We start from the raw sequence: 23,247 nt of genomic DNA on the forward strand, positions 1-23,247 counted from the left end.
GGTTCCTTAGCCCTTCTCCTAAATTTACAATAACATTAATTCAGTTTTCAACGTTGTTTACATTTTGACACTTTCCAAACTAAAAGACGACAAATAATGAACCCCAGTCTGCCACCAAACAGGATGCATACAGTATATATTAAATGCACACACACCAATCCCCTGCGTTCCCACTTTAAGGGGTTAGTATATGCTTGTGAATAGAGCACTGGAAGGAAGTGATGCAGTAATGCAAAGGGAGGAGAGGGTAAGGCATTAAAACTTTCAAGAGTGACAAAGTTTTAGAGATTATTGGAAAGTCAAATGAAATGTTCAAGGAGATCATTATACAAAGAGAGCATACGGAGGAGCCAGAAAACTTACACACTGATGTCTTCTGGTTATTGTCCTTGCTTGGCATTAGCTTCACGCCTCTGGACTTCAGCTCCATTTGCTTTTTGACTAGAGACAGATTTAAAACAAAGCAAAAATACAAGGACAGGATTTAGCTAAGCATTAGTGGTTATTTAAAATGAGAATACAGCAACAGTTGTACACTACCCAAACTCTAGGATATCATGCATCTTAGACAACTTTTCCCAAGCCCTCAGAGCCACAAGGTTCCTCTGTTCATTTGCCTTTGTTAGATCTGGACCAGTGTCCTCATAGAACTGACCCCGTCCAGTTGACCCAATTGAATATAAAAATTGGGCAAGCAATCCCCAACCCTCTGGAGCCATACCATTTTGCTTAATGTACCAAAACTGGGAAATGGACAAGAGGGAAGATCTAAGAGGCTTTAGGGATCTCAAGAGCAAAATGGTAAGTTCCACTTGGTTTTGCTGATGCAGTTACTACATTATAACATAGTACAGAGCAAGGCCATTCTCTGCTTCTGTGGGAATACAGCTCTCAAAAGGGACACCCCATAACCTGAAAATTGTACATGAGAACTACAGAAGCATTAGATTCATAAAAAGGCAGTAAAATATAAAACAAAAGGGCAATATTAAAGTCACATTACTGGCAAAGAGTAGTACAGATTTACAGACCCACTGTTAACAGCCATAATCATCTCAATTATAAAATCTTCATGACTATTCCGTCACAGGTCCTGACCTTCCCTGCTCTAAACCTCATCTAGATGAGAAAACACACGAGGGTAGCGGCAAGATTTTGATCTATCCATTGCCAAAAGAGTCCTATCCTTCTAGGTGATAGGAAGCTTCCCAACACAACCAAGCAACTATTTGTTCCTATTCTCTGGTCTTGGCTGTTACCGAGGCTCTCTACACCAGAGGGTTTTGCTCAAAATCCACGCCATCAAAACCCTCTGGATACCCGTAGAGAGACACCACAGCTCCCTGCAGCGTAAATACAGATATTTTTGACTAAGATGCAGCAGAATTTTTACTGGCATATTTGAAGTTAATGCAGCGAAAGAATAACTTCCCATCAGAAAGCATGATGCCCGTATCAGTTTATCCTTTTTCTGATGAGCCAGTTATCATCTGCGGAGAAAGGCAGTCCATCTCTCACTTCAAACTGTTCTTTTCTCGTTCTTTATCTCATCCTACTTTGATCTCTAAATTAGCACATTTTGAAGACAAAGTTGTCAAGAAAAATTACCAATATAACTAACGAGTTGTTTTTTTTTTAATCATACTTTTTTGGCTTTAAAAAATGTTAATAACATCTGTTTGCAGGAGCTTCAGACAGGGAGATGTCAAGCATTATTCCTTGAAGCTTACCTAAGGTAGCGCTTTTACTCTGCTAGATGCTAGCTTGGAGCTTTTTGTTCATTATTTGGCTAAAGCTTTTTGCCTTCTCTTTAAATAAAGCATAACTTCAAACTGAGGTCTGAATTAGCTTTAAAAATATTCATGAAGAAAAGCTTACGTTGTCTAGTATTAGTATCTTTAATCTGTTGGAGGTTTATTGCCTTTTTTTTTAATAAAGAGGGAAAAATAATTAACAGTATGCCAATTTCAAAGCAAATCTACGACATGCCTGTTTCGTTTTGACTGTAATCCATCTGCAAACGCTCCAAGAAAAAAGCAGCACATCTCAGAACATCCCAAACAGCAACATATCCCTCCAGGTCACGTTACGACAATTCTGGGACCTTTGTAGTCTGAGCTCAAGGTTTTTATCATAACTCACTGTATCAAGGGCCTAAAAAAGAGAATACGAGGCTACAAAATCTAAAATTTCTGGGGAAATCTGGATCCTGTCTCGACTAGAACAGTGACAGCTTTAAAGCACAAATGAGAAATGAAAAGGCCCCAGGATTACAGGACTAATAACACACTCACTGGGCAGGACGAACCCAGGCAGCACTATTTTGGGTTGGGACAGCACTCAGGTGTGCACCCTGTTGCAAAACCAGAGTGGGAATTGCTCACGGGGTGCTTTTTGTGGGCACCCCAGCACCCTGCTCAGCCCAGCTGCAATCCCTGGGGACACCGAGCTCCTGGCCCCACGGTGCTGAGCCTCTGCAGCACAGTGCTCCCACTGCCATGGGAATAACAGTGCCTTGCAGGTAATGAGGCTTTGTACCAAGCAAGTACGCGGGGAAGCTCGTAATCCCAGCCAACATTCCCTCCCAGTCAATAAAACACTGTCAGGCCCAAGTATCTACAGCTAAATTTGAGCTATTACAGGCCGTAGAATGGCTCGTGACTGTGCCGTATCTAATTCATTGCTCTGTAAAATGCTTCGGAGCACCACCAGGAAGAGAGGAGCTTTATGAAAGTTAATTCTCATTTTTACCCTCTGCACCTTCCCATCGGAAGTTAACTCACGCAATTACCAGTAACTGTGCCTCCTGGTCACACAAGTAGAAGCACTGCCCTGTTGATTTCTGCATGGTAAAGCAAGCTTGGAGCCCTAAAGATCAAGCAAAGCTCTTCCATCACCAGCCCACAGCTTTTCGATCCCTGTGCCTGCAGCCTTGATGCTGACACCACAGCCATGACGTGTCTCAGCAATGCCAAAAGGTTCGACCTTATTCCTGACCTGCCTTTAGGATCAGGCCCACAGAAGAAAACCCACTCCAGATTTGTGACTCTAATGGAAAACTTAGCTCAAAAGCACCCAACGGTAATGAAAACAAGCAGCGGAAAGCAGGCTGTCACTACCAGGGATCAATCGTAAAATACGGAGGCTGAACTATGTTACCCATGAAGCACAGACCGTGTTTACCCTAATTGCATTCCGTCTCTTTCAATGATCATTGGTAATGAGCTCACTGCATACTCCCTCTCCTTAATCCTTCATTTTACTACACGGAGACGTAATGATGAAGTCAAGGTTTACAAATGACTCAATTTAGATTAGAGCAAGTCAGAATACAGTATATTGTTTTCTTTTTTTAAAAAATAAATAAGAACAATTCCCCTAGCTATGCCCTCAAAAATCCAATATATGAAAATCTATATTGTTTATAAATTTGAATGTGGAACAGTACTGCAAAGGATTGTGTCAGGCTAATTGGATGAACAGAAGTTACTCTGTTTTCCGGAGGGTTTTGCTGCTCACACATACCTGATAGATCTAATGGAATGCTCAGTGTCCTGTCAAATTTGAAAGATGACATTACAAAGCTTTTCCAGCAAGCAAGCAGTCTGGGATGTTTTTTTATTTAAACTGTTTCATGTTGCTCTAAATAAGAATTTAAGGAGACATTTATTTATTTTTAATTTAAAAACAAAAACCAAAAAACACCATATTTCAGCAAAAATCTATTCCATGAAACTCTGTTTCCCTTGCTGGGGAGTTGCCATGAAATATTGGCTGGCTTGAATCGGATTTCTACTTTATTTTCTTCCTGCTGGGGTGCTCTAGTATCATCTGTGATATTACTGCAGGTTGCTTACAAGGATTTTCGCTTGAGCTGGACGTGAAGAGAAATCACCTTCCCTCACCTGCAACCATTTTCAAACACCCATAGGGTTGTATGCATACCTAGCGAAATGACACCCTTCCTTCATTGATTCCTGCCATTAGCTAGTCTAAGGAACAGCTTAAACAGCTTTAGGAGTCAGATCCTGTAACAAGTGCCTGAATTTTCCTCTTTTTCCCTTTTTCTCAGGATTGCTCAGGAGACTTAACAGGTTGCAGAGCATACGCTCTAGCCCCTTTGCAGCCCACAATCGTGATCCAAGATGAGGATTGGTAGATCTGCCAAAAATTAAGGATATATAGATATACACATATTTTTAAAAGCCTTTTAGGTAGTGCAATATGTGCAAAATAGTTCATCAGACCATTATTAAAGATGACAAGCCTGCCAGTATTGTGCATTGTGCTACGGGTTGAAACTCACCCCCATTTGTCTTTCTACCTGAGAGTGCAGGACAGAAGGGGAAGGGAATGGGGAGGGTTAGATCAATAAAAGATGCAATTATGTGTTGGTAACAATCAGCTAAAAAGCAATTCAGGATCCTATTTAAGCAATAAAATATGTGCTGGAGAGATGGACTACACCAGGCAGATCATTATTTAGATCTGTTTAGCATCATTTTGAATTCAGCAGCTTTTTCATTACCTCATTTACAGTACCTCATCGCTACGCTGATGACTGACAATACCTGGCTTCTAACCCCTACTGCCGCCTGTCCTGAGCAAGGCACATCGAGCTTATTTTCTTATCACCTGCAGGTACACAGCACGTATTCAGGAATGAAGACAGAGGGAGCGGGAGGACGAAAGAAAAAAGATCAATGCACCAATTTATCTATGGCCCCTTCCATTTGCTTTCACAGGGTGTGGAACACGCTATTTGCAAGAATGCAAGATTCACCTTACATAAAAGCAACAGGGAAGGGAAAAATACTTCCACTCTCCCTGCAAAGGCATGAATTTAACTGTATTCAACATAAAGAGAACCTGTACATGGGCTGTTTATATCTAACCTTGCTTTTACATTCCTAAAGAGATGCCCAAACGAGGGCATGGATTAGGAAGAGCTGAAATGGAACATATGAAGAAGGCGTTCTGCTAAAACTACATATCAATGTTAAACAAGTTGGAAGGGAAATGACTTTCTTATAGATTATCAACAAAGCCAGATGCTGTCTCAGAGGATACAGGATGTTAATAAACGGGGAACATCTTTGGAAAACAGACAACGAATTAGATTCATCCTAACCCTCCCTTCCTTCCTGCTCTTGGACAATCCCAAGGTTCACTTACAGCTCTACTGCTAAGAAACACATTTTAGTTGCTCTACTTTATCTGGCATTACATGTCCTATTTTGTAGCTACTTACTTATTTATCTCCATTAAAATATTTATGTTCAAACAAGGTTGTGCTCCTCTGAAAGGGTTATGCTGAGTTTTCTGAAGTTGCATTGGCATCTTTAATGTTCTGTAGACACAAATTCCATTGACTGCAAAAAATCCTGCCTTTATCCCCAGGTTGTCTTCTTGTTGTTGTTTGTTGGTGCTTTTTCTTTTTTCTTTTTTTTTTTTTTTTTCTATTTTAAGTATTTAAATCTTAACAGATGGAGAGGCCCTGACAAATGCCATAAAACCAGCAAGTTACTGAAGAATGGGCTTCAGATTCCCTTTGCCACCTAGTTAGAGGTCCTCCCTCAATGCCATTTCAACAGCACATTTTTAAGCTCATCTTTTAAACACTCAATACACAAAAGCACAGTTCATTATATCTAACAAAAGTTTCCAAGGAGTGTGCTAGATTAGAACCCCCTGACATTTATCTAATCAGAGGAAATTATAACATTAATCTTTACTTTTCTATTTAGGAAAAAAGGATGATTCATACAGGTGTTTTAATAGAAAGCAGCAATCATGACTGCAAAGGAAAATGCTGTATCAAGAGTCATCAGCTGCGTGCAGTCATTTGTGTTATACAGTCAAAAAAACCCAACAAAACTAAACAAAACAAAAAAATGTTTTTAATTATAATTTGAAATAAAAAAAAATTATACATTAAAGGACTATACGGAAAGTTAGGCAGCAACAGTGATTCATAAAAGCAAAGCCCATGCTGAGGCCATGACAACATTGCTAAGGTTAAACAAACACGGAACAAACAGAACTGGTTTATACATTTATGAAAGGAACATCATCTCCCTTCCACGTTGTTCCTGTCAGTCTAGGGCTATGGCACTTTTCTTTATCCATGTCCTGTTCCCTCCTTTTGAGGAAAGCTGTTGAACAACACAGAAAAAACTCTGGAGAGTGGATGAGGAGCTGGGTAGATGTTCCTGCTCCTTCCCTGCTTCAATGCCCTGATTCCTGACCCTGCCTTTGGAGTTGGTTGCCTCAAGCAATGCTGCACCACGGCACCCACAAAACCCTCCAAAATCCTTGGGGAGAAGGGTGTCAGCAGCCCTAAATAAGCCCCTCAAAGCCACCTGTTCTGGTGACCATTTGGTCACGGAAAGGATGCACTGAACTGCAGTGCCCCACGGTTGTTGACAAGCCTCAGATCGGGAGCTTCTCTCTGCTCAGTTTGTGTCCCAAAGAATTTCCTCTTACCCAACAGCATTCTTAGACCCCAATCCTGAACTTTGTTTCTTCTACAGACAACCAGTAAATACAGGATAGTTTAGATCTCATTCAAAACAGACCCAGCGACATCTCACTTGAGCATAGAGTAAAACACAGTCACTGTGGGACTGCACTGCTCTTTGCCTCGTGGCACCCTGTCTGTGCTGCTGTTACCCACATGGCACCTTCTGCGAAGCTGCAGGTAAAGGAACATCTGCTTCCTCTAACAAAGCATACATTGCAAATGAATCTTCCAGTAGCTCTCAAGTGTTTGCATTTCCAATACATTGCCAAGAGCAGCTCTCCATGCGACAACACCTGGATACCCAGCTAGAAAATTAAGGTTAACAGCAGAGAATAATCATGCAGGAAGTTAATTGTGGATTCCTAGAGAAAAAAAAAGTTTGGCTAAAGGCACATAATGAATAACCGAACAGGGCAGTAAGCATTTACCTTGATACTGGGCACTGAACCCCTTCTGCCTGTGGTTGCCATCTGATGTGAAGTGAAGCCGCAGCCAATTTTTACTGCTGATAACCGGGGCCGGCAGATTCATTCCGGTAAACCTGCAAGAAACCAACCAATAACAGCCAAATGTTATTTGGACTGTGAATTGCACCAAACCCACCTGTCCTTCCACAGGCAACCCTCCTCCTACACGAACATCCGAGATCCTGAATGAGTTCCATATGCTCAAAGCAAGCGCCCCATACAAAAGAAAAATCAGATGAGAACGCTCATTTTGCATTCAGCCCCAAAGCCCAGAGGTGTGCACGAGTCCTCCCAGCTGCTGCGAGCACCCTGGGGATGGAGCTGAGGAAGATGCAGCCCTTCCCCAGGCCCAGCTAGCAGGGGAACAGGGAAAGGAAGCCCTTAAGCCCTTTTGGGAGGCATCTATAGCAGCACCTGCTGCAGCTGGCCACTCCTGCACCACAAAGAAGAGCAAAAGGAACAGAACCCCACTGAACTAGAGGAGCTCTGCACGTTCCTCCGGAGCAGCAGTGCTTTCATAACCGTCACCTTTTGTTATCTTATTGATATCACACTGAAATCACAAAATCATCTCAGGGGGCGTACTACATCTAAAGCAAGCGAGGTGAGCTCAGCTCTCAAGCTCATTCAGTTCCTGTCTTCATGTCTGGGTAACTCTACTTTAAAAGAATAAAGTTTATTTTAACTGAGGGAGATAAAGCATTGCAAGAACAATTTTCTTTTACTTGGAATAGGCAGCAGGAAGCAATGATTTATGATCTATCCCAACCCAGAGAAGATTATAACCATCAAACATGAGGTGAAAAGCTCCACAGCCCTTTATCAGTCCTTCAACAACTTTTTTTTCTTCGTACCACTTTATACCTCTTTAAAAAAAAAAATACTGTTTGCTTTATTAAACTTTAGGCCATAATTCCTGGTTGAGTTGTCACACGCCAAGCCTTAGTACGGAACGATGTTTACCTAAGTCACAGCACCCTTGAATTGAGCTACATAATGTTAACATTAACCACGCTAAGGTGAACACCACCACCATGGCAAAAGCTATTATGGAATCCTATTATTGTTAGCTAAAGCCCATTTGATTTTTTTAATCACAGACTGTCACTTATTTAAAAAATATTAGCACTTCAATATCTGCGCTTTTTTTAGATGAAGGTAAAAGTATTCCATATATCTATTAGATTCAGGAGGATACTTGCATTTTTAATATAACTACCCAATTTCAGGAGTAGAACAGAAGCCTAGAAAGTATTTTAAAAGTCCTTCACTCACCTAACACCTCCAAAGGTGCTCTTATTTTTTTCTAAAGCAAACAGCAGGGGAGCAGGCTGATACTTGGCAGCTTATTTATTAATGGTAGATGAACTGCAGCGTAATCCTGCTCCGCTAATGAAGCAGCAGAGATGATTATGCTGCATAACTAATGCACCTCTGCCACCTACAGTACAGACTAAACCACATATTATTTTGGAGAGTTAAGCTGAATTCTGCATAATTATGAAACATGACTGAAAATATTCTTTACACTATAAAATTGTTTAAGATTGTTGCTGAAAATTTCTCTATTGATACTTTTGTGCCAATTTTGTCAACCCTTTTGAAATAGCAGGTCTTCCAAAAATGATTTCTATATGGCGTTTTTCCATCCTTGCTTAACTCAAAGTTAGCTGAAACTGTTTTAATTTGATACTTTTTCAAATAATTAAGTTCCAACAAACACATTTTGGGCTGAGATCAAACATGGGATGTCTAAAACCAATTCTGAGAAAGTTACCACGGCTGGTTGTTATGACAACATCTTTAAACTTAATACTCTTACCCCCAAAGACTCTTTTATTATTTGGAATCAATAGTCAAACTTCTCATAAAGAATCTTTAGGTATGCAGAGCCAAATTTTGCTTTCATAACTGCGCAGAGCTGATTAATTCGATTACCTGATGTAAGAACTAGAGAGGAATAAAGTTAACCTGCTTGAATGCTGCAGAATTTCACCCTCCTCTTCCCCCAGCCCATTTTTACTACGTATCCTTTTGAGAAGTAGATTCTGTAGCCTGCTGACTAGTGGTTTACTTACACATACACCTACTTTTACGTCCATGAATTGTCCGCTATTAACTTCCAAGAATCCTGCATACATAAAGTGAAATGCTAGAATTCAACCAGCTGAGTGAATTGACACATTGAAAACCAGTTGGAGAAATTAACGTACAGTACTACTTGCTACCTTTGCAATACCATAAAAAAAATAAAATTCTGAAGGCAAAAGCAGAAGTATAGAGAAATAACCAGTCATAACCACAAGTGCTTTGCACTGCTGTAAAGTATTATAGAAGATTTAGGGTGAGGGACAATGACTCCCTGAATTTCCTGCGTGGAAGTTCATCAGCACCATATGTCATTTGCTTAAGACGTTGACAACTTTGTGAAAGGACTAAATCAGCCAAGAAATCACTATCAGGTCCTCATTTCCATACACACCACTGCTCAAACTCTCAGCTCACAAAAAGACTGTATTCTCCAGGGCTCTAGCTGAACGGACTCCCTCTTTTCACTTTTATCTCCCTATTCCTTTTATTTCTGAAGTTAAGCAGCTCATTGTTAACGTCAGGTTGCAGGATTTGGAGCTCTTTTAGATCCCAGATGCTGCTGGCCATCGGCATCCAACTTGGATTTTGCACTGAAGCAGCACTGGAGCACCAGCTGAGACACACCAACAGTGATGGCAAGGAGGAAGAAAGCAGCTGCTGCCTTTTCACACACATCTCAGGCTGAGAACAGAGCCTCAGCAGGGCTGTTTTGGCTGGGTACCCCATGGAAGCGTCCAGGATGGACGCATGGTACAGCACCATGCACCACAGGAAAAGCACCAACAGTTGTTTTTTTTTTTGTTTGTTTGCTTTTTTTGGGGGGAACCCTCCCAAAGAACAAAGCAAACAAACCACTGTGGTGGGCTGAACTGTGCCTGCAGATGGCCACCCACCCAACATCAAATCCCTACCTCGGACACAGGTTGCTTCACCTGAGCATCTCCATCTGGCACTCGGGGCTACAGAGAAGAAAAAAGCCAGTGCTGCAGGAGGGAACGTGCTGGAAGCTGCAAGCTGTGATCCCAGAGCTGCAGCTTCTCCTGCTTCACGTTATCCAGGCAGCAGGCAAGCCACCATCACACAGCCGGACCAAAAGCATCCCCATCTCCCACCTTTTTCTCAGCTGCTGCTGCCACTGAGTCTGCAGGTGCACAACGGCAGAAAGAAGGGCTCATTCCCAATGAAATCACGCTGCCCAGCACCAGACTGGATAGGTCAGGGATGAAATGTTCTGATGGGTAAGAAATCAAATGGCTACAGCTATGCTTTTAATAGAAAACATCGTGTTCACCTGCAGTTAACTACTACCTTTTCACTACAAGGCTCCCACAGGTTTGAAATAATCACTAGGAAGCATTAATGGTTAATTGATAATGGAATATTTAATTACAGATAAACACAGTTGATCTGAAGCAGCTGCATGGTCCTTGAATGCAAATGCCCTGGCTGCTGTTGCTGAATCTCAGATGAAATGGGAAGGATGCTCAGCAGGCAAAAGGCAACAGCAATCACTAAAAGCAGAGAAAACACCCCAAATCTCCTGCATGAGCCACCACCATGAGTCTGTGCATAGGGGTAACACCAGTCAGCACCCGTTAGCACTGCTACACCAGCAGGCAAAGTGACAGCAACCCGAAAGAAAAAGGCACACGGTAAAGGCTAAAACAATCTCTTGGCGAAGGCGCTGATTGCGCTGTGACACGGAGCACATGATGTTTATACCTCCAACTTTTCAAGGTCACGTTATTTTTGTTTTATAAACCCAGCGCTGCCTTGTTGTCTTCAATAAGGAGGAAATACATCACAGAGAGTTTAAAACGCCCAGAGCTAATTAAAAGCTGATACTTCTTTCCGCATTTCCCAACACACTTTCGTACTACATTAAGTAGCTGAAGTTTCCACTCCTACCATTAGCCCAATAAATGATTGGATTTCTAACAGAGGGGCTTTTATTCACATGACTCATTGGACTATTTTTGACCTCCGCTACTGCACTTTTCAGTATTCCAGGGTTTTGTGTCTGTTTTTTTTTTTTTTAAAGTCTATTAGCAATTTGCAAAAACTTTTCAAGCCTCTCCATGTCCATTTCCTCTTCCTCCTCCTCTTCCCTGCTGCCATCGTCAGGAGATATGAATCACTGGATTAAATATGCAGCTTCCTGAATATGACAGCATGTTAACTGGAAATCTGGGCTCTGGGATGACTAACTAGCAATGTAAGAATTGGTGGTGGCTTGTTTTTTAAAGTAAAATCAATAACCATTGCTCACTGATGGGAATTCAGTACCCATTCTGTATTAAATATCGTCTCAATTCAGGAGTCACTTGGAGAAGGAAATGAACTGAGCTTGCTCCCAGAAGCAGCCTCCACAGCCGTGCCTGAGCCTGCAAATACGAACTGCTCTCTGGAGGCAACCAGAGGCAGCAGAGGCAAAGGAGGATGGACAAGGAACAAGCTCATTTCAGCCCTGGCTTCGGTCTCGTCCCCTGCTGACCTTGTTTTTGGGCACTGGCTTGTGCTCTACCTATAAAAGACCCTCAAAATCACAATTTACCATTTCAACCACATGAACACTTTGCATGAGAAAGAACCTGTTAAAATATGCCTAAGATACTGTAATATACTGAACAATGCTGATCAAATTTGAAGGGTCCTCAACACCAATGTCAAGCAACCAGTGTGGAGAAACCAGTGCTCAGAAAGCCCAGGAGCTCCTGTAATTGCTTGCAGAGCATTTACCAGCCCCAGGAAAAACTCAATGGCAGTGAGGATTTAGAAATAATGTGTTTCTTCATAGCTAAGCCTGATTTTTTCTTCCCTCCCGCAATTTAAGCTCATCCTATGCACAGTGCATAGAGAACAGATTTTAGCTTTTTATGTCACAGTCCTTTGTGATACAGGCAACGAAAGGCACGTTCCCAGCACATACGGGGAGCTTTGAGGACAGCAGGCTCCGGGCTCCCCACAGGAGCTGATCTCACCAGGTAAATACCCAGAACAGGGAGAACAGAGAGCTTCTGACCTGCTCCTGTGCAGACAGGAGGCTTTGAACACGAACAACCATTTTAATCTTAGCTCTTCTCTGAATAAGCAAGGAAAAAAAGCTGCCCTAGGAGCACTTGGGTCATTTTGTGGTTGAACGAGGTCGGTGGAACAGTTTATTTACGCACATTTGTGATCAGGCTGCAAGTCCCAGCTGTTTGTTCCATCAGCATGGCAGAGGAGGACTACATTAGGAGGGGCCCGGCAGAAGACAAGAGTTCATGTTGTGATCACAGGTTTTAAATGAACTAGAGAGAAATATGGGCATGCCAGGCACTGCTCTCAGGTTCCAAGCAGATTAATCTGCTGCAGATACGTGCATGGTACACTACATGAAGCTTTCCTTCTGCTGTACCAGGTATTAGATCTGGTTAAATTTCAGACCATATTAAATTCTGGGGGATAAAGAACAAACAAAAGCCAACACAGATATTCAGCAATAACATCCAACATACTCCATAACCTTTTCCTTTTTTTTTTTTTTTTTTTTTTTTCCCCCAGCAGGCACTTGTGAGTTCATTATTCCTTTTCAAACCAAAACCCCTGAAGCATTTTCTGATTTTCTGAATTTTACTCTTCCCTTTTACTTTGTCGAGACAGCTCCTAACCCTCACCTTGTCCCCGGGCCCCTACTCTGCACACTGGCTGCAAGTTTAGATGGACTGTCAAAGACGCACCTCTCAAGCACCCCGTCCTGAGAGTTTCACCAGTTTTATCCCAAAGGGCTTCCAACATTTTTAACGTAAGCTCTATTTTATTCTTAAGTGAAATTGAAACCACCAAGTTAAACACAGCTCCTACGATTCTCCTTTATTGCATAATACGGGAAGGTTAATGGTATCAAAGCTGTTCTTTTGAGCAAAAGCAGTGAAGTGTGGTTTTCTCAACTATTTTCTTTATTTCTTCTTTCACTCTTGTATTTCACATTGGAATCAAGCATTAAATATTTATACCACTCAGTCAGCCATTCTTCCCTTGGCGCAATTAGTATTATTGTACATGGATGGCAATGATTAATCTGCATTCACGCACCATTATCTATTTACAATCCCAATTCCGGCTTTAATTTGGTTCCACATGGAGAGAAAGAAAGAAAAAGAAAAATCAATAAAACGTCAGAAAGTGAGTTAGAGCACTAGAATAGTAGAAGGAGATATTTGCAGGCAGAAGATCCAATTTGAACTACCCTGAAATTTTATAAGTATGAATTTGACCGCAGTACTTCCTACAGAACCCAAACACAGCGAGCAATTCATTGTGCAGATGCTACACAAACCGACTGTAAGAAAACCTGAAGTCAAAGGTCACAACTAGAGTTGGGAACTCTACTTGAAATCCCATTACATCGAGTGCGTTATTTGGAGAGAATGAATTTAAGCATGAACTTGTAGGCACAGACAAGCCCTGGTGCTATTCAGAATGAGAATGTAGCCAGACACCATCTTAAATAAGCCCAAACAGATTAAAAAAAAAAAAAAAATAGAAACAACATCAGGGCTTTAGTGGCAGCAGCAGTACTGCGCTATGATTCAGCAGGGACTGAGCTGAGCCTGAGAGGGGTGCTCGCATTCCCAAGGTCACACCAACATTATCGCAGGACTGGGAGCTGAGCTCTGAGGTTTTAAGATTCAGAAAAAAAGCTTTTCGGACTGACGGGATAGGGAATACCTGGCACCTCTGACACCTTGGTGGGACTCTGACTCAGCAACAGCCAAGTCAGACATGAGCAATACGCGACTGGGGAAGGCTCGGAGTCATTCTGCTGGTCTCCGTGTCTCTCCTCTCTAACCCCAAACCTCTGCATCTCAGAGATATCTGGAATTAATCATTCCAACCGTTCAGGATCTCATATAAGTGTTGCTGAGCCATACTTTGTGTGCTCGGGGCACGGAGCTGGCACCAGCTGAGCCCCGGCCCCCAGCGCTGCTTGGCGGCCCCATGGCGCGGCCTAGTCACAGCCCGCAGCTTCCTCACGGCCACAGCCCCTGGGGCTCCATCACACGGCAGCACCAGGGCTCTTTGGGGATCAATTCTTCCTTTCAGTACGACTAGGGGACATATTGCTGAGGATATTCATAGCTGTGCATTATTATTCACTTCACCTGTATCTTTAACTTTTCATCCAAACCTCTGCTCAAATTATCATGAGAGGTGAAGTACCATCAATTCTGAGCATCTTATTTAGCATGTCTGCTCTATTAAACAAAGTATACTTAAGCACCTCTACACCTCATTTTTTGGTGACGAGAGACATCTCAGCACAATGGACTTTCACAAGGAAAATGAATAATTAGATCAAGTTATTGTTCCTCACTAAATGCTCTTGGGGATGGAAAGAATACACCTGCATCTTAATGAAAGAAGCCTCCCAATTCGGATTCCACCTGATTCTTAGTTCCTGGATGCAGCTCTAGGGCTAAATTCCCCTCCTGATTTAACTAGGTCACAGCACTTTTGACCTCAAATACTCTGCCACCTGCCTGTTTTCTCTCAGCAGAGCTGCACAGATCTTTTAACAACAGAATTCAGATTCAGCTCCAAGAGCAACAAATTTCTCCCAAAGCCTTCCAGTTGTGATATCTGCCTCTACCACCTCCAAAAACAGTAATGGAAATGAAATCTGATTAGTTTATCACTCAGCTTGCTTACTCTTTTTCCTCCCACCCCCATTCCATCTAAAGATGAAAGCATTTCCGTGCGGCAGCAAACCATCAGTCATTGACATCAACCTTAATTAATGCCTGCTCCCAGATAAATTTGCTGGCTAAAAGCAAATCAATACTTTTTTTTTTTTTTTTTTTTTTTTTTTTTTTTTTTTTTTTTTTTTTTTTTCCCAGAGCCTTTACACTGAAGTTTTCTTAATTCTTCATTTTTTTTAAGTGACATTCCTTAGCTCATCTTTAAAAGAACGTAAACCAAAACCTTGGCTGATACAAGTCAACGTGGTTCCACTGGAGACAACAGAGCCAAACTAATTTACGCTGTGCAGGGGATCTGACAATCTAATTTCTTTGCTGTTTTCCTTAACCTATGAAATGCTTCAAAATTATTTCAGTCTCATTAGTCTGAATTCTCTTGGATCTCCATGCTAGATTAATTATGGTCACTTACTGAAAGAATCCATTAGTCCACATGCATTTCTGAAGCTGTCACAATGGAGCAATTCAACAGATAAGATGGTCTCTGAGGAATTCTTATTAAGCGAACCAGTATTTATGCACACACCTCCCTACTACACATAATTAGTTTCTTACATTTACACAGAGAATTACATACGTATATATACACATGCATGCATATATAAGCATGCATTAAATATAAAAGAGCAAATGGCTTATCTTGTAGGTAAATACTTAGTTTTCAAGGCATTAACAGAGTTTAGATTTGCATTTTTGGAATAAAATCCACTTCAACCTGAAGGCATAATTTGACATGCCACTTACGACAGCAATGAGCAAAATGCAGATGGTGCATAAAGGTAATTGTGAAGTAGTCAAGCTGGCCATGAACACAAAGAGAGTCTGTCTTCATCGTAATGCAGCTAAAGCCATGCTCCTGCTTCAACTGCAAAGCACCGCCGAGCGGGATGGAGTCTGGCGTGGCTTTTTGCTGTGCACCAGCAGCTGGGGAGCCACATCCCAGGGCATGAAAAGCTCCCACTCTGTTGATGCAGACCCTTTGGGGTGGGTCACCACCAGAAGCTATAAGAAAGGCTCTTCCTCCTGCAGAGGACACGTTTCGGGGACTGAACAGCACTGCTAACAGGGGGAGCTTGTGGACTTTTTGCAGAAGGAAAGAGAAGGGCCCGTTTTCCTTCACCCAAGTAAAAGGGCCTTCAGTGCAGCCACCCTCACTACAAACTGATTCAGTAGAATGGAAGTCAACTGACAGAACAAATGTGTTTGTTTATGGCTCAGGAAAGCAAGACTGCAAGAACACAAACCCATCAACTATGATGGCAGGTACCGGAATAGGAGACCATATTGCTGAAACGGATGCATTTTATTACATGAAAGTACTTACCATAATACTTCTACTACAGAAACAGCATTTGGCTCCAGTCATACCAAAAGAAAGGTAACAAACATGATTATATTTATTCTATTCAGGAGAAAACAAACACTAATTCAACATAACAGAAGAACAGCTAATGCAATTGAAGCTTACTAATGCCGCATTGCAAATCCCCCAAAGAAATCTGCTACAGCTTTATTACAATTTCCTATAAACCCTTTCTGCCTTATTATCAGTGCTACAGAGATTGTTTTTCTCAGTGCAGGCAGAGTTAGATGTGTTGATAGCAAGAGACACTATTTATTACTTGATAAATAGCAACCGTTTCCATCACTGCAAGCACAGATATACTCACGTCTTTGTCAGTCTAACAATGCACTTAAGTTCCAATAAATTTGGACTCTCTATTGACAGATTAGACTGGAAAGACATGGGGCATGTTTGCACAACACTCAGCCCATGAAATTCTGAGGACTGAGCCCAAGAATTTGAAAGATTATTCAAATTTCAGCCTCTCGGTTTTCCAGCACACCAGCTGCACAAGTTGCTTCCTTTGGGAACTGGTGCACAATCGGGTCAAGTCACCTTTGCTTTTAAATTCATAAAACTCTGAACTGATACTGCCTTCCACTGCCTAACGCTACGACGTCGCATTAAAAATTGAAGATGCCAAGCTTCGGATACAACCGGAGTCTAGGCTGGAGCTCAACCACATTTGGACCAGACACAAAATTGAGTTTGTTTCTTGTTTTTGTAGTTTCTACAAAGGCTCTTCTGCAACATAACAAAGACTCCCAAAAACCAGGAGAAAACAAGACTTGCAAACTGAAGCTTAGGTAAGTGACAGCTCTACGAAGACATGCGAGAATTACAGCAGTCATGGCTGTAGAAATTACAGCAAAATGCAAAGCAGCCTCAGGATGAAGAAAGTAATCAGAAAAAGCAAGTTGTCTGAGCAAAGACTATTTTCTGGCTCCACATTTACCACAGTAGGATTTGAATGTGACTGGAGTTTCTCATAGGACTGCAACTTAATGCTGATAATAAATAATGGCACACAACCGCGCCAACTGCAGAAAATACATCTTTACAGGCACAGCACTTCCATTTCCCTTTTAAAGATGAAGGGAACTGATGGGCTGTGTAACAAGGTGAGATGGTAAAGCCTCCAGAGGAAGGTGTAAGCCAGGTCTAATGGCTCCTGCCTCCGGGCGAAAGTCTGAACTAATCAAGTGATGAACGGCCCCTGGGTGCCAGCGCTCCTGCAGCTGCTTAGGGCCTCAGTTGCCCCTGGGGTGCTGGCCAAAGGGGTGCTGATTGATGGCAGCAGCACCAAAGCTTTGGGAACAGCATGCCCCGTTCCCCTCCTCATCAAATCACAAGGGGCTCAAAGTTTCATTTATTTTTATTTTCATCATTTTGAAGCGTACATGAACTCGGAACGATGGCAACGTGCCTCCTGGCCAGAAATCACAGCCTACGTAGGTTGTTTATAGGGTGCTTTTATAGGGTGCTCAACTCTTACAGCCCCGTGCACTTATGGCCTTTGCTTAGCCCCTGGAGGAGTGCTGCTCTGTTCCAGAAAGCAGATAGAAAACTGGAACAGGGATCCATCACTGCAGTACCTCGGGGTGCTTACATAAAAGGGACTACATTTCCAGTCCTTTTAGCAGACAACAATTTTGAACTATCACGGTCAAGACTGTTTTACTTTGTAACTTCCAACTGCAGTAGGGTGACAGTGAGACTACAATTTCTGTTGAAAAGGGCTTAGTGGAACCATCTGCTTATTTACTCTAGATATTAATTTAGCATGAAGTCCAAAACTGAAGAAAAGCTGCATAATGGCTTCAAGCCAAATCCACAGAAGCCACTTTGTCCTTAAATTCCAGCCTCAAAGCTGCTCTAAATACTTTAAGCAAGAGCCTTCGTGCATCCTCCCTGTAGAGAGCACCAAGTGCAGAAGCGTGGTGGGACAGGGCAGGGCTCTCAGCAAGTTCCAGCATTTGGCATCACCACCAAGTGCCAGCAACTGGAAACCTAATGACAAACCATGGAATCTTGCTCAAAATCTAACCCCAGGATCTATTTTGCAGTAATACCTAGACCTGCGATATAATTTGACTTTATAAAACATTCTAAGGCAGCATTTCCATCAGCTTCAGCATTTTTTTGACCAGACTGCAGATCTGTGTTGCAAGCATTGTGCTTTACAGTCCAGGGACAAAAATGAGATTTTATCCCTGCTCACGCACTATGGCACTGCAGAGCTGGCTGAGAACAAGCTGGAGTCTGTTCCACCACGTAAATCAGCCGTGTCTCCGTGTGGAACAGGAGACAAAAACCCATCCCTCATTTATACTCAGCACCACAGGATCACACACCAAGGCCAGGAAGTATGGATAGCATCCTCAGCCTCCTTCAAAGAGGTGCACAATCCATTTTTCTCTTGAACATCGCTGTTTGACAGTGATTCAACACGGCTGGTTAGCAAATTCTTCCATTGCTTAAAAATTACCATGACAGGTATGGAATAGTTTCTTGTCGTACCCTACAGCTAACCACCAAGAGAAAGTAGTTTCCCTTCCTCCTTGGTAGAGCCACGCATGTTTATATAGTGACTGTGTCTGCCTTCATCATCTTTTACATTCATCTCCATGGCAATTTTCTTTTCTAGGCATTGTTAGCTGCCTTTCTGGGAATTTGTTTCCAATCTTATATTTATTCAGAACTGGCATTGCCCCTGCATGCAACAGCTGCTAGAAAATTATATATATCCCATTAACAAACAATACAACTGTGCTGAAAAATACAACCACACAGCTTGAAGAGGTTTTCAGAAAAGTAAAATTTTGTTTATTTTAAATTTAAACCCCCCAGTTCCTGGATACAAACCTATTCTAGATAGAAAACAAAAAGGTTATGCCATTTTTTTTTATTTTTATTTTTTTTCAGAAAGGTACTTTGCTGAATGGACCAAGGTAACATCCAGGACATCTGCAAAGCTGCTGCATCGCTTTCTCATATTGCTGCATTGCTCCTATCAAACCCTTCCATATGTGCTCAACTTTTGTTCAGGATGAGCAGAACCCTTCCCATTAAGTGCTGCTTCCACTCCCTCTGTCCTGAGTGTGCTCTCATGCCAGGACTAATGGGCAAGAGAGGAAGAAACCTTGGGACTCACCACCACCAGTTACACTGCAGGACCTCCCATGCAGGCAGTGCCAGGCTCGTTCACAGTGATTGAGGTTTGTTGCTATCCTTTAAACTGAAACCAAAAACCCCACTGCTTTATAGATCCATACAAGCAAACTCGACTTTGGGATCCTGACAGCCATTTCCACCCATCGGGAACCTAAGCCTTCCAGAATAGTAATTCTGAATTACAAAATTCACTTCTGTGCTACCAGCTGCCAAACCTAAGCTTTAAAAATGTTTCACTTGGTATTGGACCCTTGCATCAAACTCTACTCAGTAAAAATACCTTCTACCAGATATCAAAAGAACAATGCCCTTGAAATTAGGCACTACAAGGAGGTCAAATGGAAGCAGGTCCATGAACAGCAACCAGTATGCAGAGCTCAATCTTATCTTTGGCTCAATGTGCATGGCAGGCACGTTACGAGATGGTGTTGTTCTGGCATCTCAGTTAACAGATGTACAAGAGCAACTTTGCTCTACAAGATGGAATAAAGATGCGCTTGCTTTGCTTCATGCTTAAGGCAGGAGAACATCCAGAGATGACTGTGTTGTGTGTGATGATTGTCTTATTTTCCTTCTTAAATCTGGAAGGGATAAAAATATTCCATACTGCAGCCAACTTAAAAATCACTGGAGCTGGAAAAGAAGCGAGATCATCTTCCTCCCACTGAACCCATGGCACCTTCCCCTGGCCGCCAGCACAGGCACTAGGCTGTGCAATTCCCTTGTTTCCTATTCCCAAATTGGGAAAACTATAGGATCAGGGAGAGGCATGGAGCTGGCAGAGCAAACACCTGGTCTGCTCCCCAGTCTCTTACATAAACCATGCAACTGTCTTCAAATCAAGGGCTTATCTGTTTAGTATCTAACAGGAACAGAAATGACTCCTGACCTTAGCCACGCATGGCAGCCTAAGCCATCACTGAACAGCAAGTTACCTACTTCAGGGTCCTATCTGCCCTGCATCTCTGCATTTCACTCTCATCTGTAGGGTCCCTGGGACCTGAGAGAAAATGCTCTCACAGTGAGGCAAGGCTCTGGGACTTACAGGGCCAGGACTCAGCTCTTCAGCCACAAGCACCCTGCAAAAATAGGACAAATCCATTTAATTTGTACATTTAATGGAAAAATCCTTCCATAGCAGTGTATCACTGCCAGACAAAGAACACCAAGTGCCCTCTCTACACAAGAGCACACCGGAGTTACAGCCAGGGCCATGGTCAACAGCAGCAACAACATACAAGTTCAACTACGGCCACAGGAACAGCATCGGTGTAATCCACGTGCTCCAGCAGGCACAACCCAATTAATATCCCTTTTGTCTCACGGAAACCTCTTTTGCACCTTCCTACTAAAAGTGAAACTGCCTCTTGGTCTCCAGCATGAACCACTGTAATATTTTATGCCTGCAAGAAGGTTGCAGGGGCAGAGGGAGAAGAAGAATTGAATTGCCCTCCAAGGTCATTCAAGCAGACTCTCAGTAAATGAGGTCTCCCTGAAGATTCATAAAACTAAAATATACATGTCTTGTATATTAAAGCTTAAAGAAAAAAAAGAGATCAAATATTATTAAAGGTCTGAGTGAGAGCTATAAAAGGCAAGGAAAAACAGCGTTAAGTCAAACACAGGATCAAATTCAAAAGGAGTAGAACGGAGGAGAAAAAGATACAGATAGGGATTGTTTCCAACAGCAAACGTGTTTACCTCATTAATTTCTGATACTCCCATCCTCTGATCAAGGTGTTTGGGATAGGGCAAAAGTTAAACAAAAACTAGGCACAGTTCCCAGAACAGCAGCCTGGGAGCACTGTATCTTGCGCAGACAGCCCATCAGTAAATCTCAGCATTTCGCACAGAAGAGGTCACTGTATAATTATTGACAGCACCAACGGGGGAGGCAGGCAAGGTGACACACGGGGCTGACGGCCTGGAGCCCAGCTCCCCCAGGCTGGTGCTCGTCTCACATGCAGTCTGCTTAAAAGCCTGGGTGTGCCTGGGATAAGACCTTATTCTGGAAGAGTCGTGTATGCACCCCGATTTATTTGTTCTCCTGCCCTCCAGCTTCCTGGCCCCATTCTCAGGGCAACTGGCCCCTTCCAGGCCTCCTCCCTTCCCTTTGGAAGGGCGGTGCTGCTGTGGCTCAAGCAGGGCTAATAAAAAGGCAGGCAACAAAAAAAATAATTCTGTGGGATCACCAAGAGGAATTTTTATGAGGGAGAGAAGATTCGGTAATGATGATGTTGAAGAAGCAGTCGTTTGTACAGAGTGGTCCCCGTGGTAATTTCTACAGTGACTACAGAAGTATAATATATAGGATTATTGCAAGGAAATCTCTCATAATGAAGCAGATTCTTAACTTGGTTTGACATTGTCATTTTACACTATGCTATTTAATGTGAGACCAGCAAAGTAATAAATACTTATTTTGCCAGGATATCAAAGCCCTGTGAGAGGTGCAATATACCAGTTACAGCAATGAATTGTTAAGCTAGATTCTCATTTTTGCACTGAATACTTCATTGTCCTCATTGCCTCTTTAGAGAGAAAAAAGAGTTACCTGCTTAAACCACACCGGAAGGTTTGATATTGCATTCTGTGATAAGTGAATGTTTGAGCTTTACTGTATCTAGTGGCAGACACGAGGAAGCTCCTTCAGCAACATCCAGTCAATGAAGCTATGGAAAAAATAAGAGTTGTTTTCCCTCTTTGCTCAGCCAAATGCTTTCCTTCCCAGGTCATTATTAATGGCTTCAGCTTTTCCTGTCAAAGAAAAGGTTTTGAAGAGGTCCTTGCAACATCATGTATATTTACTTAGCAAGCCATTGAATAATTGCAGCAAAAGAGCATAAACCACCCTTAATGGTGAATAATTTAAAAAAATCCATTTTCAAGAGGCTAGTGTAACAAAATAGTTTGCTGTTGAGAGAATTCCAAGCATTCGATCCAAGTAAATAAATTTTTGTTTCTGAGGATCAAGTGGTACATTTTCATCAGCAAAGTGCGGACTCCTGCGTCTACCTCAGAGAGCCAGCACATCCGACAGCAGAGCAGCAACTCCACTTCAGAGATTCCCTCAGTGAAAGCTTTCAGAAAAGGAAAACACTCATTTAAACTTCTGCCTGCCTGTGTTCTCCCATCTCCTCCATACATTTGCAGTCAAGCTGTAACAGGGCTATCAGCAATGCCCGCTGCCTCCTCCAACAAGAGCCCACAGCTCAGTGGCTGCGCTCAAAGTCATGAACGAGTTTTAAAGAAAAAAAAGGCATTGATGGACTTGGGTATCATTTTATCACGCAAACCACAGCATTGTAAAAATAACTGCAGCCCTTGAAAATTTGATGTCTGCAGAGTTTGATTTGTTGAATCAGCTGCATTTGAGAAAACATTGCAAAAATTATAAAAATCTCCATGATGTGAACAATTTTTATTACAATCTAGATAGTCCATAAAGATGGAGGCCATGACTGCAGGGACACAACCTGTTACGGCCCAAAAGAACTTACATTTCCCAGAGAAAAAGCAAGACAAGTAGGAAGGGAATTAGCCAAGGTCACAGAAGTGGACTACAGCAAGCTGTGTAGCAGGAATAAGCATACAAATTTTAGAAGTCATTTAACGTCCAGAATATACACTACAGCTACACAGCAGTTGAGCAAAAAGCACTCCACTTGTATAAAATGCTTTGCTCAGACAAAAGTTTGGAGGAGGGAGAAGGATCGGTTAATTTGGGCTGTTTCCTGCTGTCTGCTTAATATCAATGGATGTAGCTTGTGTCTGTTCTAGAGTTGGACAGTGAGAGTAACAGAGATTTAATTGGCACGAAGCCCACGGCGGCCTCTGCCAGAACAGCTGCTGCCTGTCTGGGAGAAAAGCCATTCTTCTTGCCAGTGTCCTCCAGTACCAGCACAC

General features: G+C 42.3%; 1 protein-coding gene across 8 annotated transcripts in view; it reads right to left on the reverse strand.

Moving 5' to 3' along the window:
• The window catches only part of CSMD2 (CUB and Sushi multiple domains 2), a 323,412-nt gene that overhangs the window by 158,473 nt on the left and 141,692 nt on the right, over positions 1–23,247 (reverse strand). For 7 of the 8 annotated variants that reach the window (XM_072027339.1, XM_072027338.1, XM_072027341.1 and 4 more), the window contains 2 exons: positions 6,952–7,064; positions 364–441 (listed from right to left, as the gene is read on the reverse strand). In XM_072027339.1, coding sequence (XP_071883440.1) covers positions 364–441; positions 6,952–7,064 — 191 coding nt within the window. Of the gene's footprint in view, positions 1–363; positions 442–6,951; positions 7,065–10,193; positions 10,321–23,247 lie in introns of those variants that run through there. The other variant, XM_072027342.1, reaches the window with a different exon arrangement.

Source organism: Anas platyrhynchos, chromosome 24, assembly GCF_047663525.1.
Source record: "Anas platyrhynchos isolate ZD024472 breed Pekin duck chromosome 24, IASCAAS_PekinDuck_T2T, whole genome shotgun sequence".
In the NCBI taxonomy this organism is placed as follows: Eukaryota; Metazoa; Chordata; class Aves; order Anseriformes; family Anatidae; genus Anas; species Anas platyrhynchos.